Raw genomic sequence first — 17647 nt, 5'->3', positions numbered from 1 at the left:
GCTAGATCATAGTTCTGGGCTGTGGAGAGGCATGAAACAGTGATAAGTAGATCCCTGCAGCTTCAAAATAACGTTGAAATAAATAGAGAAATAATGGGAAAATTCAGAGAGTGTGTCACATAGGCTAGAGTCGTTTGGGGGATTTGATGAAATGATGTGTATGGAGGGAATAACAGTCTAGGTGCAATCAGGTAAGATACACCACATGATAGGTTAAATAAAAAATGTGAATGCATTATAAAATGTATTAACTATAATAAAGGCATAACTATAAGATATAAGGAAACTCTCTATGTACCCTAGGGCTGAGGGAGGGCACCCAAGGAAGGACACGCTTGGTAGGGGTTCACCTCTTACTGGAAAAGGTGTGGACTGGCCACTGGGTAGCAGAGAAGTTGGCTGCTTTAGCCAGACTGGAGCTGGTCTGGAGTTGCTGAGCAAGCAATCGACCACCCTCTGGAAGGCAGGCAGGGCCAGACATCAGTCAGCAATCCCTGTGCGGGGCTGCAGTGGGAGCCTGCACTTGGAAGATGGCAGAGAATCTTCAAAAGAGCAGGCTGCATCGGGGGAGGGGGAGAAGGCTCTCAGAGCGTGGGCTGCTGGGAGCGCTGGGCCACAGACATGTTGCACATGGGCTATGCCGGGGTTTTTTGCAGACAGGTTATGGCCAGGCCGAAGCTGTAGGGTTGCAGAGGGATCACTTTCAGGACCTGTGGCTCAGGCAGGATCCGCTGGAGTTCCTCACACCCACATGGCTGACTCTCCCCACAGGCCCCAGAAAAACTGCAGGAAGGCCCTTCCGCCTGCACCTGAATGTCCTTTCTTTCTTTTTTTTATTTTTTGAGACGGAGTCTCGCCCTGTCGCCCAGGCTGGAGTGCAGTGGCGCGATCTCGGCTCACTGCAAGCTCCGCCTCCCGGGTTCCCGCCATTCTCCTGCCTCAGCCTCCCGAGTAGCTGGGACTACAGGCGCCGCCACCTCGCCCGGCTAATTTTTTTGTATTTTCAGTAGAGACGGGGGTTCACTGTGTTAGCCAGGATGGTCTCGATATCCTGACCTCGTGATCTGCCCGCTTCGGCCTCTCAAAGTGTTGGGATTACAGGTGTGAGCCACCGCGCCCGGCCCTGAATGTCCTTTCTAGGCCCTCTACGGACAGAGCTTAACTAGGTGCTCACTTTAAAGAAAAAAATGCTTAAAGGAATTCCACTGTCTATTATAGAACACAAACGGAACGGTACATTTGGAGTTTAGAGGTAATAAATTAACTGCCACTGAAAGCTTAGCAAAGAGACCAGCATGTAGTAGGGGCTCAGTGATTGCAAGTTGTGAGTATTACACTTTTTATTCAGTGAAACCGAATACATCTAAATTATTGGGAATACAGTTAAAAGGCAGTCATCTTAGTATTTTTTGTTGTGTAATTTATTTTTGTGTATTACTCAACTAGACACAAAGCTGAGAATCTGCATGCAAAGTATTCCTAGTTTCTGTTCATAATTCATATTTATTTTCTCTCCTTTTTGTCTAGGTCTTATACAATATGTTAATTGCCTTTACAAAGATGCATAAATTTGAAGACATAGAACCTGTCGACATTTTGGCTGGATGTGCCCGATTCGTCATTGTGGGGCTTGGAGGGGTATTGTTTGGCGTCGTTTTTGGATTTATCTCTGCGTTTATCACACGCTTCACTCAGAATATCTCTGCAATTGAGCCACTCATCGTCTTCATGTTCAGCTATTTGTCTTACTTAGCTGCTGAAACCCTCTATCTCTCGGGCATCCTGGCGTGAGTACAAACCAAGGATCAAGTCACATAGTAATAGAAAGAAAGTTTAGGACCCCATCAGGTGAACCGGGCAGCTGGGAAAGACTTGACTAATGACGCTAACCCTCCCAGGTGTTGCAGGATTTAGGCGCTTCTAAACTTTTATAAAACCTGATTCAGGTTCTTTGTCAAACGAACATTCTCCCCAATGTTTGCCTTCGTCGTCTTCTTCTTGTGATTTGTCTGAAGAAAGCATAGCAATTATCACTTCAATTTAGAAGGCTCAGGAAAGCTGGTACAGAGAAGATCTGGGGAAACTTATTCTCATCTCAGTAGTGTGTTTTTTCCTTGAAAAGTGTTTTTTTGTTTTTGTTTTTGTTTTGAGACGGAGTCTCTCTCTGTCACCTAGGCTGGAGTGCAGTGGCGCGATCTCTGCTCACTGCGAGTTCCGCCTCCCGGGTTCACGCCATTCTCCTGCCTCAACCTCCTGAGTAGCTGGGACTACAGGTGCCCGCCACCATGCCCGGCTAATGTTTTTGTATTTTTAGTGGAGACGGGGTTTCACTGTGTTAGCCAGGATGGTCTTGATCTCCGACTTTGTGATCCACTCACCTTGGCCTCCCAAAGTGGAAAAGTTAATTTTAAAGTTGAAAAGAGGCTGGCCGGGCGCGGTGGCTCAAGCCTGTAATCCCAGCACTTTGGGAGGCCGAGGCGGGCGGATCACAAGGTCAGGAGATCGAGACCACAGTGAAACCCCGTCTCTACTAAAAATACAAAAAATTAGCCGGGCGCGGTGGCGGGCGCCTGTAGTCCCAGCTACTCAGGAGGCTGAGGCAGGAGAATGGCGGGAACCCGGGAGGCGGAGCTTGCAGTGAGCCGAGATCGCACCACTGCACTCCAGCCTGGGCAACAGCGTGAGACTCCGTCTCAAAAAAAAAAAAAAAGAAAAAGAAAAGAAAAGAGGCATGCCTGAAGGACTGCCGTTCCTGGGCTCTGCCTTCCTCTGTGCCCCTCCAACCACATCATGCAGCCATGGCTCTTCATTGTGGGATGAAACTAGGCAGGTGGGATCAGACTAGAAATCTACATTTCTTGGCTCTAATGAAAATATTTTTGAAATGTGTATCCTTATGTCCTTGTATCCTTGAGATGTTTATCTTTGAATGAGGCTTCTCAGCATGGCTTATTATATCTGGTCATGTTGTTTTCTCTATGGCATTATCTTTCTTTCCAGCTATTCAGGCTGATACATTTAATTTTATTGTAGAGAAATACCTCTTTCAATTAAATGTGATAGTGTAAACTCCAGGCGTCTGTCACTTTCCCACCTGGAAAATGACCAAAACTTCTAAGACAAGGCAAGCTTTTTTCTTTTTCCCATACTTGCTTAATGGCTCTCGAGCAGAAATATTTGAAATAAAGCCAATAAAAGAGAACCTTGCATTGCTTTAGAAGTTTTGATCATTTATGGTTGGGTTGGAGGAAATGAGAACCTTGCTGAATTATTCTGTTATTTTGGTTTAAGGCAGAGTAAAGTAGAGTGTGAGTTGGGACTGAAAACTCTTCATGAAGAGGGCAAGAGAGAAGCATTCCGCATTGGGTGTGCCCATGGGAATTACGTGTCCTTTTATTTCACCGTGCCACGCCCACCTTCCCACCACATTTGGCTTTACCTTGTAAAGATCCCTTAGGGAGGGAAAAGAGGGAGAAAGACGATCTGTGGACAATCTGCAGCCACAGAAGGGAATAAGGGAGATATTCCTGCATCAACAAGGGCTTCATGCATCTGTGGCATCGCCTGTGGGGAGGGCGTTTTGTGGAGGGGGAAAACCTCATAGATTTTCTCTGAGACTCGACTCTGCTCCTTTTATAGAATCACAGCCTGCGCGGTAACAATGAAAAAGTACGTGGAAGAAAATGTGTCCCAGACATCATACACGACCATCAAGTACTTCATGAAGATGCTGAGCAGTGTCAGCGAGACCTTGATCTTCATCTTCATGGGCGTGTCCACCGTGGGCAAGAATCATGAGTGGAACTGGGCCTTCATCTGCTTCACCCTGGCCTTCTGCCAAATCTGGAGAGCCATCAGTAAGAGACAGCAGGACCCCAGAGTCTCTGGTCCTGCTGCATTTCAGTTCTTTTATTCCCTTCTGCAATGTAAAAACTAGAGGACTGAGTAGATGCTAACTGGTTTTACCGGTTAGGGTAGACTAGGCACCTGGTTGTGAGCAGGAATCTTTCCTGTTTGTTCCCTCAGTCAGCTCAAAGTAATTAGTGGCTGATCAGGTTCTGCACTGAAGCAAGGTCGGGGCAAGGAGTATTTTATTTAATTGAAGAAAGAACTTTCACAACTACCTATTTAAATATAATTCAGTCAATGGAAAATACATGTTTGTTACTTTTATTTGGAGTTGCACCAATGTTTTTGGTTTCTAAGACCAACATATCCCTTGCTCTTCACTTCTTTGCAGATTTGTATCCTCTCGCACCTTACATCAGATATGGATTATAAACTGTGGGCATTTATTTACACTTTCACTATAGGATAAGTGAGATCTCACAAATTGTATTCCATGGAAGACAAATAGTGATAGAAAATATCCCCCTAAACAGTACAGGTGGTTTTATTTGAGGGTTGAGTGCATGAATGCGTGATGTATAGCAAACAAAAAAATCAGGAAGTGAATATTTTTAAAAGAGCTTTGTATTAATTAGTAAGAACAACTTTAGAGTGTAACTGGCATCACACCTGTAAAATGTAACTAATCTTTTAAAATGAGAACTAGTGGTTGATGATTTATCTTGTACATTTATTTTTCAGGAGCCAGAAAAGAACATTAAGCACTGACATACAATATATGTGTTGCCTTTTGATTACAAGCAAGTCTATTTTTAAGTGACTCGACTAATATTTGAAGCGTTATGTTAAATGACTTTGATCCATATTTTCAAGCCAATTACTCAAAGAGAAATTAGGCGAAATGGCTGAGAACCTATCTTGAACAAATTAATTCCAAATTCATTTAGGATGGGTTTTAGGCTCTAGAGGAGATTAACAAGAATAGAGAAATATGAAAATATCTATAATTAACTCTGAATATATATGTTGTTGAGCTCCTTGTGGGAGAATAGAGGAAGCTGTGATGCAAGTTTATTATCTCAAATCACTAGTCTTATTACGAACCAGTGTTTGATCTTGGACAGACATTTAACTGTTCAAAATCATCTTCCTCAACCACAGAATGATGGATTTGAACAAATTTCTTAGTTCTCTTTCAGTTCTAATACTCTGGGAATCTACAGGGGAGGAGAGCGAATGCCCAGGGGAAGTAAAATTACAGAGCTTTAGCCCAGCCAACAAGAAAAGAAACTAACTAGAAGAGGAGGATATATATTGCAGGAACGTCGACATTGTTAATCCTTCATGATCCAGATCAACCCCATACTCTTACAGTTGAGGAAATTGATGGAAAAACCACCAAAACAGTGACAAAATTGGCCACATCACAGCAATTGACAAAGCCAGGTGTTAGAATTCGGTTCTCCCCCTCATAGCCTGTTCTCTTCCTACCCTGACTCATCACAGCTAATAGTAGTTCACACTCATGAAGGCTTGTTACATAAAAGGCTGCATCTTACGTTATTTATGGATGCTAAATTTATTTAATCCTTACGTTCACATTCTGAGAGAAAAACTATGACTACCCCATCAAGCAGATGAGGAGTCTGAGGACATGAAATGGTTAAAAACCTCACTCAAGGTCACATGACTGGCATGGAGAGGATCGAGGACAAACACAACAATATTTTAAAAAAGTAAATTTGCTTATCTTTTGCACTATCCATGCGCCTATTATCAAAGAATGCTTGCTGGCAAGTCTGTGTGACAAGAAGTACATAGGATGTGGAGAGTTTTATTCTACTAAGTGAAACTCTTCTTTGATTTATCAGAGCTTTAGTGAAAAGACCTTTCCCACCAGGCACCACTGCATTGGTGGTACCTAGGTTATGTGAGCCACTTGGGGATGAAAATCAATGTGGTAGAAAACTCCTCTATGTTTCCAGCAAGCTCTTCCACTCTAAACCTTCTGTTTAAGAAGCTCACTGGCAGTAAGAAGCACCCACTCACCCCCTAACCTTTGCCAACTTCCTTCCTTGTTTGCAATGAACCTCAAGAGGGACAAGCCAACAATAAAGGATTTGATTGTAGAGACCATAGTCTCTAAGAGGACCCCTCTCATTTTTAAATTACAGGCCTCCTTTGGATACTTAATGAGAATATGAGATGATAAGAATGCGTGTATCCCCTCTACCCACTCAACAATACCCTTGATTTGACTAGGTTTGAAAGGCAGGACAAAAATTATGAATATAGATTAGAAAAATATATACCTTACATTAGAAAAATCAAGATGTTATTAATTTAAACACACTAATGCAGACACATACACACAACACATGCCAGGAAACTGTAGCGAAGATTCCCACTTCAAGTGCTACTGTCTCACAACTAACAAAGTGAAAAGCCATAAAAGATACTCTACCTGGGATAGACAATCATGGATGTATGATGGAATTAGGCTGCATTGTTTGCAGGGCACGCACACACAACCTCAGTTCACTAGCTCTGTATCTCTGCTCGTTCATGATCCTCTGCTCTAATACATATTTCCCCCTTTCTAGGCGTATTTGCTCTCTTCTATATCAGTAACCAGTTTCGGACTTTCCCCTTCTCCATCAAGGACCAGTGCATCATTTTCTACAGTGGTGTTCGAGGAGCCGGAAGTTTTTCACTTGCATTTTTGCTTCCTCTGTCTCTTTTTCCTAGGAAGAAAATGTTTGTCACTGCTACTCTAGTAGTTATATACTTTACTGTATTTATTCAGGTGAGTAGATTTCCCTTATATTTAAAATAGATTATTTCAGGACAACGTAGTAAATTAGTAAAATACAAATAAAGGCATTTTATCTGATTTTCAGATCTGCACTCAATACCCAAACTAAATTTCCAGAGATTTCTAGATCATGTTTGTGACCATCCTTTAACTTCTGAAATATATTGCCTTTTAATCAATACAGCATATTAAGAAAAAGATTCCTGAGTAACAGGTGACTAATAGCTACTCTATATTTCTGAAAAAGAGATTCCAATTAGTACTAGGTAGCATACGTTTTTGTTTTAGTGGGAGTTAGCTCTTAATGAACCAATGAACGTTTATTTTAATGGGTGAAACCAAATTCCTATATTAAAATACAAACAATGTATCTATTTTTATTGCAGTACTTAAAAGAATGAAGACCTGAAGTGAACATTGGAGCATTTATTCTGTAATAGCTATACCAAAACATATAGATTGGACATTCTAATGGTTTTGTTAATAAATTTTCTCTCTCTAGTGACAGTGTTCAACACAGCAGAACCCTTTTATTTTGCTATTTCTGATCTAGGGAATCACAATTGGCCCTCTGGTCAGGTACCTGGATGTTAAAAAAACCAATAAAAAAGAATCCATCAATGAAGAGCTTCATATTCGTGTAAGTTATCTCATAGTCACAATAAATAGATTAATAAGACATTTCCCCTTTGTTACCATGAGACGTGTGCACACGTCACTAGACTTCCTCTTTCCTCCCCCACTCTACCAAGGCTGACTGTATAAGTTTCCTATGGCTGCTGTAGGAAATTGCCACAAACTTAGTGATTAAAATAAGGCAGATTTATTGTCTTACAGTTCTGGAGGTCGGAAGTTCAAAATCCAGGTGTTACAGGGCTGTGCTCCTTTCTGGAGGCCCTGGGGAGAATCTGTTTCCTCACCTTCCACAGCTTCCAAAGGCTGCCTGCGTTCCTTGGCCCATGGCCCCTTCCATCTTCAGAGCCTGCAGTGGCTGCATCCCTCCAACAATGATCCTTCTGCCTCCCTCTTCCACATTGAAGGAGCTTTATGATCCCACTGCATCCACATGGATAATTCAGGAGATTGTCTCCAGCTTAAGGTCAGCTGATTAGCAACCTTAAGTCCATCTGCCACTTAATACTCCTTTAAACTAAACTACCATATTCACAAGTTCTGGGGATTAAGACATGGATATCTTTGCAAGGTCATTGTTCTCCCTACCACAGTCTGCCGTCTGTGTCCCAAAGATTCATATCTGTTCCACATGCAAAATACCTTCCTTCTATCCTAGCACCCCAAAAGTCTCAATACACTGCATCATCAATTCAAAATCCAAAATATCATCTGAATCTTATCAGGTCAAAAATCCCAAATCTCATTATCTCCATCATCTAGAGCAGGGCTCAGTGAGGCTCTGGGTATAATCTATTCTGAGGCTCAGTTTCTCTTCATCTATGAATTTGTTGAACTCAAGAAACAAGTTATCTGCTCTTAAAATATATGGTAGGACACTCGTTGAATAACAGTTATGGCTATTGCCTTTCGAAAAGCTGGGGAGATAATGAAAGAAAAAAAGGAGTCATCGATACCAAGCAAACTTCAATGTTTCCTGGGCAAGCTTTGTTTGGTTTCAAGGGCTGGGAATCCCCTAATCCCTTGCAACTCTTTGTTCCACCCTCTGAGTTCTCAACTTCACCCTCTGAATCATACTTCCTTTGTTTACAAAGGTAGCATAAGTTTGCAGCTGAGTAACTTTATCAGTCTATTTCTTGCTTATAGAATTGTGGGGGTCTGACATATTTCTTTCATTTCCTCCTCTTTTTTGTCCAAGCTGGTGATGTTTCCATCAGGGCTCAACAGAGAAGCAGAGCCAGTAGGATGGATGGACAGAGATAGAGATAGAGATAGAGACAGAGATAGAGATAGAGACAGAGACAAAGACAGAGATAGAAATAGAGATAGAGATACAGATAGAGATGAGATAGGAAGAGATTTGTTGTAAGGAATTGTTTTTCAGTATTGTTGGGACTGGCTAGGAAAGCCCAGAATCCATGGGACAGGTCATCGAAAAGAGCTACTGTCTACAAGTAGGATTTTTTTCTTCATCAGGGAAGCCTGGGGCCTGTTCTTAAGCCCTTTCAACTGATTGAATCAGATTATCTGGGTCATTTCCCTTACGTAAGACAACTGATTATGACTTCAATCAGATCTACAAAATACATTTACAGCAACATCTAGAGTACTGTTTGATTGAATAACCGGGGAGTTGCCTGGCTAAATTGATACCTCAAAATACTATCACAGTGACTAACATTCAAAATTGTCCTGCTTGTTTCTAAAGTCACAGTTCCAATGAAATATGGGGTCCTCTGCCTTTTTTGAACTCTTACTATAGGAGGGGCAAAGGGTGCTACTTCTTTTGTAAACATGGCTGAGTGGCAGATTTTAGTGAAAACATCCCAGGCTAGCAAAGATGAATATGACATTGAGCATGGTTTCTACCTGTTTGTTTAAGTTCAGCACAACATTGAAGGGATACCACTGTGTATAGCTCCAAGGAATAGAAATGAGAACTAATGTCTGAAGGGTTATAGGTGGAGACTTCAAGTCAGTTAATGAAAGAGCGTTCTGACAATCATTTCCTGATTGGCACACCTGAAGCTGAAGTGGATGTGTCTAACCAGTGATTGGGAACATGTGGCATCGTTGCTGTACATGAGATTCAAGCTTTGAGGAGATAGTTGAACCTGAAAAATGTTAGGTTTCTTCTATCCCTGAGAGTTCACCATTTTAATACTAGAGAAACTGATGAATGATGAAGTCTTCCAAAATCTACCCTAAAGTTCATAGTCAAAGTGACCTAGGAAATTTGGTTATTTAAATTCCAGGAAATCCTAATGAAAAATTTTCAAGGCCATTTGAAAATAATCAACAGATAAGGATAAGTAGTGACTGTTTTGAAACATGTCCAACCTTAAACTGATCATAGATTTTTGTCTCTATCTTTGCCTCCGATGATTTATTATTTTGACAAATTAGAAAATCTGCCTAAGTCCATGGCACTTGGATATTTCATTCTTCTCTCATTTATTTTTCTTTTCCTCAAAAAAGTTGTAATTTTTGGTAGAAAGTAGTGAATAAATTATTTAATAATTAATTTAATATTTGAATCTGTTTTTCAAGACAAAATTCAGAAGCCAGTATAGACTTCAATAATTTCAAATTTAAAGTATTTGGAGACTAATTTCATAATTATTTTGAAGACTGCACTTTTTCCTAAATTTCCATAAACAATTTTGGATAAAACAAATGCAATATAATTTGCTCGAGTGGTGAAATGTAAGTACTTAGATCAAACAAGCATATAAAAATAAGGAATATAGATATTTTGTTATTATATGTTATAGTATAATATTTATAGAATTATATTTTCAGAAATTGTATTATGGGATAGCAGTGTGTTCTTTTCTTTTGCAATGAAATTAAAAGTAACAGTTATTACAATTATTTAATAATATCTTAAATATGATATATTTTATTATTATTAATTATCCTCCAAATGATTTCAGTAATGAGACATTTCCTAGATCATTCTAGAAAAGTATTATCCAAAACAAATGCCAGGTTCCCGGTTTTCATTACATATTATGTGAATTATCAAGAAACTTATCTACCGAGTCTTTAAACCACAAAACAAAGTTGAAATTACTGTGAAAGCCATCAAATGTTTTATTACACGAACACAGTGATAGAAAGTCAGATATGCTCCAGAAAATTAAAGCCTCCTTTGTTTTTTAAGGTGTCTTAGCTGTCCTGTGTGTCTTTCAGAGTTCGCGTTTCTCCAGCAATCATTTTCTTGTGTTTGTTTGGCAGCTGATGGATCACTTAAAGGCTGGAATCGAAGACGTGTGTGGGCACTGGAGTCACTACCAAGTGAGAGACAAGTAAGGAGGCCGAGGGTTTCACTCCCTGGCAAAGGATACGGGTGGCATGGGTAACTTCTAAAGGTTCCATTGGAAGCTGGGCATAAAACCAGAGAGAATTCAGGGAATGGAGACCAAGAAGATAAGGTGCTCCAGAGCCATCCCCTACAGGAAGCAGTTGAAATTCCAGGGCATGCTAAGCCTGGAAAATAAAGAGTTGTCAGGTGGAAGACGCGGTAAAGTCGGTGTAGGTTGTTCCAGAGAGAACTAGTACAGCTAATGAGTAGAAATTAGAAAAATAATATTTACGTTAAAAACAAGGACAAGCTTCCCAAGGATAAGATCAGCTCTACCACGGAATGGCCAGCTTGGAAAAGGAGTTTGGAAAGGGAGTTTGGTGCCTCCTTAGGAATCCTGGCAAGGGATTCCTCCATTGTGGGGAAGGCCATGGTGGAAGATCTTTAAGATTCTCAAATATGGTAATTCTTTTTTTAAATGCCCAAATCCCTCTTCTCCACCATATCTCACCTTTCAGAATGTATTGTTTTACTGGATTTCGTTTCCAGTTCAGGAGGAAGGTTGCGGCTGGAGTGAGTAGCTGACAGCTCACTGAGGATGGGGCTCTGAGAAGCTCTCACTCTTGGGCGCAGGCAAGGAAAAGAAAGTGCGGAAGGAGATTGAGAAGAAGTGGTCAGAGAGCCTGACAGGGAAGCAGGAGCGAGTCAGGCAGTGGAGGGCACACAGGGAGGACCGGGCACGTCAGGAGACACAAGCATCCAGGATGGGAAGGATGAGGGCAGCCTCTGGAGTTGAACAGGACAAGGTCAAGGCGATCTCAGTGAAGGAAAGTCAGGGAGGGTGTTATGGTTGGGGAGGTGATTACCGTGGGCTGAGAATACACAGGAGCCATGGCTTCTCATGAGGGCAGAAAACTAGAAGACAGAAGATCGACCCAGTCGGAATAAGAGGAGGCCTGGTCTGAGCCGAGCTCAGACAGCAAAGCTCAGGAAGCCAGCCCCTGACCCTGGAGGGGCTGAGCTGACAGAGCTCATGGACCAGGAAACCAATTGCCAGATAATAAACCAGCAGCCCGGGAAGCTATGTTCCCCTCTGGAAAATAAAGCAGGCGGGCAAACTACTCTTTGAATGTAAAATGATTGAAAGTGTTGAAAATTCCAACTCCAAACAAATGGCTGACTCTGAAGGCACCATATGCAAAGCGCAGCTCGCTCGAATGGGCCGGCCAGAGGTTCCTTACAATAGTCAGCGGCCATCAGTCTCGCCTATTCACAGTCTCCATCATTCAGGCTATTGGGACATATGTAGGGTTTTTTTCTTCCCCTTAATTGGTAGGATTCAAAATGATCTGCAGCATAATGGGGCAAAACTACTGTAACTACCGGGCCATTTAAAGTTATTGGGTTCTGGTTGAATAGGCCAGTATTACTGTAAGTGCAGCTGCCGCTGTTATGCGCTATTAGAATGGAACACTTGTTCAAAAGCTTCAGCCCCCTCATTTCTTCTCTTACAATTGGAGCTGAGCTGGGCTGGGCCTCCCCCGCTCCTCACTTATGCACACTTTTTGCCCTGATTGCAGCTTGTCCCTTCCTTTTGTTTAGTTGATTTTCAATGTATTCAGGCCAGTAGGCCATTCTTTTTTTTTTTATTTTAAAAAATGCATAAATACTATGAATTTAAAAAAAAAATGTGTTCAAATGCTATGAATACCCGGCACTGTCCTGATGTTTCTTCAGAATAAAGTTAAGTAGTAAGTAGTTTAAGAGAAATGCATACTTACGTAACACATACAGACATTCAAGATTTCAAAAATGTTGGTTTTCATTTTTAGGTTTAAGAAGTTTGATCATAGATACTTACGGAAAATCCTCATCCGAAAGAACCTACCCAAATCAAGCATTGTTTCTTTGTACAAGAAGCTGGAAATGAAACAAGCCATCGAGATGGTGGAGACTGGGATACTAAGCTCTACAGCTTTCTCCATACCCCATCAGTAAGTCATATCTGTTCTTTGTTCTAAACTTTCACTGTCAGAATTCCAAGGGGCACTGACTCATTGCCTCATTTAAAGGTACACGAGGAGTAAAGAGGCAGAAATATAAAGAAGAAATTATGTTTAAAATACGTAATCTAAGTCTTGGCATTTTTATGGCTTGGCCGAAGCTCAACATATTTTACCTAGTTTCTGAAAATTACTTTCTAGCATATGTTGCTTACTTAGAGTTGTATGACATCTTTCTTTGGGAGGGAAGGGCAAGTGAATGTGTAGAATTGCAGCATATTCTACAGGACTGTCTCAGTTTGCTCCTGACATGACCCCTGTGCATGTGATTCTGTCCTTCCTACCATTGTGTTTCTTCCCATAAGCCATTTCTCTTCCTCTTTTACGTGAGAGATGAGTTAACTTTCTGAGATGATAACTTGGATTTGGGAATGACTGATGATAGCAGGAGGTGTGGTCATTGGTGGTCTATGTAAAGAGAAAGTTGTGTTTGTAATTGCATCTAAGGCGAAGGTCTACATGAGACTGTGAAATTTGCCTTGAGTCTCTGTGAGACCAGCTTGGAGTAGAAGCAGCGAGTGGCCTGGCTTCCTGAGGAACAGGGAGTTGTTGTGGAAGCAGGACATAGGGAGGGGTGATACTGGAATATAAACCCATCATTACAAGATGATTTTCCATGCAACGTGGTACGGTAGCCACTTGTCCCAAGAGCTGGCTAAATACTTCTTAAAACTGCTTTAACTCTGAGATTTAATGAGAGCCCCTTCAATGTCAAAAGAATGCATTAATTTCCCAAAGATGCCCAGTTTTTCCTCGAAAAAAAAGATTTATAAATTGGGAAAATTAATCACGACATCTATTTAGGATAAGAAACAGGGTCCCCCTCCATCCTGTTGTCTTCAGCAGGTAAAAACACTTGATCATATGCTTCAATTATGTCTTCACATTTAAAAAGGCAGTTGGAAGAAGAGCTAAGAATAGGTAGCAATAAAATTGTCACTATTGCCTAAGTCTTATTTCTGAGATAACACCTTCATCCCTTGCCTGCTAATAAATCAGAAACACCCTTGCATTTCTTACGTGGCCTGAGAAGAATCCTAACTAGCGTCCCTGAGGATATCTCAATATAATACAAAGCTTTCTGCCTTATTTCTTAGTGACTTTTCTTTCAGGGTTGGCGGGGGGTGGGGGGGTGTTGATTTGTTTTGATGCTGCTCATCATGTGGCTTTAAGGAAACTTCTGATATTAAAATGGAAAAGTGCTGACAAATATATATTGGCAATGCTCTGCTGCATCATAGTGGAACCTCAGGCAAAGGAAACATCAGGCATATTGATCCTCTGTTATTTAAAATGTTGATATTATATTCATCAAGAATTTTTTGCATTGACCTTTATTTCTAAAAATATTGCATTTGAATCTGACTTACCTTAGTTACTGAGTTTTTTGGCACCTCCTTGCATTTGACACCTTTGATCCAATCCTGTCTGTTAGACACCTCCTATGTGCCAAGCACCGTGAAGCGGACACAGGCCTTGCCCTCATGGACACCATACTCTGGTAGGGTCATGACGTTAACAAAAAAGGCCACACAAACATAATCATAAAGAACAGAGAGCTATGCAAGTCTATGAGAGGTGCACCTCACCTGGACTCCTCGCCTTTGGCCTGCTCACTGAGGGATCAATGCTGATTAATGCAGTTTAGACCATTAGAAACTTCCTTAATTGCTTTGCTCACTTAAGTGAGCACTTGGTCTAGGAAGGTAGGGGTGCTTATCTCAAATGAGAATCAGTCTGCCAGGTGGCAAAGCATATTTTGAATTTTTGTATTACATTGCATCAGCCATAAGCATTTGCCTTAATTTCTGATCTCAAGGCAATCTTTAAACCAGTTTTATTTGGAGCAGGGCCTGCCAGTTGAGTTAATTATTTCTTTAGAAATGCATTTAAGATTAGTGAGAGAGCCTTATAGGTACGAGATAATTTTTTTTCCTCCTACACTCCAAGTAGGTAGTTAACTGGGGTGGGAGAGATTTTTTAAAGTTGATATTTAATACGTATTTAGTATTTAAATTGCATTTATTTGATCTCATCAGAAATCTGTAGGACGTCAAGCAAAAAGGAATTCCTCTCCTGAGATCAAAGCAGCTAATTTCTTACAAAACAAACCTTCATACAATAATAGGAAAAAGAAGTGTGTACTCAGCTCGCTTTTTATTATTCTGTATGAGATGATAACAACAAAATGCACAGGTATTTTTTTCTTTAGAAGTTCAAGCAATTGTTCTACAAAAGGTTTAGATTTTCAAATTCTATGACCTTCAGGAGAACACTGCCCCCACGGTTGTCTATTTGCACAGTCTGGATGATGTTGATTTTTTGGAATCCCATTGCTTTTACATGCATTACCTTATTTGAAACTCAAAACAATCCTATGAATAGGTAGAATATGCACTTTGATTACTATTTCAAATATGAAGCGGCTCATCTCACCAATGAGTGGTAAGCTGTTAGAAATTATCAGAGATAGAGAGTCAAGCTGATTAAAAGTGTTGAAGCTTTAAACACTTTTTGATTAAAGTGATATTAAAATATTGATATATATATAGGCGTAACAAATGACAACCATACAACTTCAAAATGTATTTTAAAACTCCCAAATAATTTTAATGTGTCCTTTATTTTTTAAAGAGACCCAAAGTAACTTCATTGTAGTCTAAGAATTTTCTAATGGATCGCACATTGACAGGTACAAATTCACATTTCCACATTCTCACCTAGAAGACTAGGATGCAGATTCTGATGCCATTTTTCACTTCCACACTGGAACACTGTATTCTGAGGAGCAGCATCATCTCAGCCACTCGTCACTCACTCCAAATGTTGTTCATCTTGGTGACCTCTGTAAAAACATGCAAAGCAGCTGCACACACAGCGCTGCTGGTGGGCGCCACTGTGTGCATCGCAGGCAAGTCTTCCTCTGAGCCCACTTTTTCTAAACACTTCACATCTTAGCTGCTTAAAAAAAAAGATGTGTTCTTCTAAATAAATTAGCAAATCATATTTGATCTTTTGGAACTTCATACTATGATATGTGTATTCTACTAGATATTATAGTAGAATTGAAGCCTCTTTTTACATTATTATAGCAACTGATCAAAAGAGAAAAAGAATGAGGGACCATTGAAGAGAGGTTGATTAATGAGAACAAATATACACTTAGATAGAAGAAATAAGCTCTGGTGGTTGACAGGACTGCAGGGTAACTATAGTTAACACTAACTGATTGTACATTTCAAAATAGCTAGAAGAGAATGATTTGAATGGTTCTAATATAAAGAAAATATAAAAATGCAAGGTAATGGATATCTCAATTACCCTAATTTGATTATATGAATGTATCAAATTATCACATATACCCTAAAACTATGTACGACTATTATGTATCAATATAAAAGATAAGTAAGAAGCGTTATGAGAAATATGAACATTGTATTCAATATATTTAGGTTCAGATTTTTCCAGTTTGATTGAAATTATTGCAGAACTTTTATTTAAGGTGATGAAGATCTCCTTTACGGATAATGAATCAATGGTCCAGTGACAAGAGTCTTTTGGTTTATAAGTTGACTTGATATGGAAATGATCACTCATTCAGTTTTTCTAAAGCTGTATCTCCTGTGCTTGTGCTGGGAGTATTTCAGGGACGATTTTGCTAATGAAGCGGCATGAAGAAACCTCCAGGTATCACCTTGCCCAAGTGAGTCAATTCTATAGCTGTAGAATGATAGTTGCTATAATTCTATAGTTGCAGCTTCTCAATGTGACTCCATGATGGGAGATGCCTTTGGGATACCTGGAGTGCTCATTCCAACCAGAGCTTGAATGGACTTTACCTAAGTTCGTCCTTCCCAAAGTGGTCAATTATAAACTGGGAAGAGTGCCAAGTTACATCTACTGCTATATCAAGTGTAATTTTACCATTTCCTTTATCAGTGGTTTCTCCTATTAGGTTGTTTCATAATGAACACATAAATGGAACTATTTGACTCGCTGTTGTTTCTGCTTAGCAGTACATCACATTCACCACATTAAAGGAATGTGTTCAGATTGTGGAAGTGTGTGGGCATATCTAAATCAGAATAAATGTTATTTGAAGGACATTTAAACAGTTAGGTTGAAATGCCCTGATAATAATGTTAAGATCACCAAGGGTGGTAACTGTGTATCAATAGAGGTGACATTTGCAGCTTTATGATATGGAAACTGATTTCAATCAGTTTGTAGAGAGGACATTAGTCAGTCTACAGATAGCATTGCTAAACAAAATCCAGGCTTTCTGTGATATTCAGTACCCAAGTCCTTTAAAATCTTTTATCAAATGTACATTACTTTTAAAATGTCTTCACTATTGATGGCTGTATTGCTAGTAATGTTTTGAAAAATACTTAAAAGGTGGCCTGTATTAAAACTAATCATTACTCATGTCTGTGGCCAATTATCTTAAGAGTGTAAGCAAGCAGATATCAAAGCCTCCAGTGCCCTTATGCATTCAAAATTCAAAAGAGCTGAGGCTAGAAACAAACAAACAAACCCATTAGGGTTTATATCAAGATGTTAAGGAAGGTGATAGTATTAAAAAGGGAGTTGATTATTTTTAGTTCTCTCTTTTTGGTTCTTATGTTCCACATGGAATATATATTATTCATGTAATATAAAGTTTTTAAAAATTACTGCCACTAGATTGTAATCAAATACACTTGTCACATGAGAATTCTTCCCCCAGGATTGTCAGGACTTTATAATCCCCAGAGGACAATTGTGCATTGACTGCTACCTGGGCACAGGCATAACCCGGTTTTTAATCCCTTCCAGAGGTGGGAAGGGGTCACGGTGTACAATATCTCAGAGCTGGGCTGGCTCTCATGGTATAAATAGTCTAATTGCCCTTGTAAAATGTGATTCTGGTTTCTTCAATTATTTCTTAATCAAAGATAAAATCCTACAGGTACAATTCCAATACAAATGTACTCATGA

The 17647-nt window shown here is 40.1% G+C and overlaps 1 protein-coding gene across 2 annotated transcripts in view; it reads left to right on the top strand.

Moving 5' to 3' along the window:
• Window positions 1-17647, top strand: part of LOC105490134 (solute carrier family 9 member A4) — a 64047-nt gene that overhangs the window by 27252 nt on the left and 19148 nt on the right. Inside the window, exons 3-8 of one of the 2 annotated variants that reach the window (XM_011755520.3) lie at window positions 1528-1787; window positions 3640-3857; window positions 6453-6655; window positions 7218-7304; window positions 10538-10608; window positions 12437-12598. In XM_011755520.3, the coding sequence (XP_011753822.2) occupies window positions 1528-1787; window positions 3640-3857; window positions 6453-6655; window positions 7218-7304; window positions 10538-10608; window positions 12437-12598 (1001 nt within the window). The remainder of the gene's footprint in view (window positions 1-1527; window positions 1788-3639; window positions 3858-6452; window positions 6656-7217; window positions 7305-10537; window positions 10609-12436; window positions 12599-17647) is intronic. The other variant, XM_011755521.3, reaches the window with a different exon arrangement.

The sequence above is a fragment of the Macaca nemestrina genome, chromosome 13 (genome assembly GCF_043159975.1).
Source record: "Macaca nemestrina isolate mMacNem1 chromosome 13, mMacNem.hap1, whole genome shotgun sequence".
Taxonomy (NCBI): domain Eukaryota; kingdom Metazoa; phylum Chordata; class Mammalia; order Primates; family Cercopithecidae; genus Macaca; species Macaca nemestrina.
This window is presented reverse-complemented; position numbering and strand designations above follow the sequence as displayed.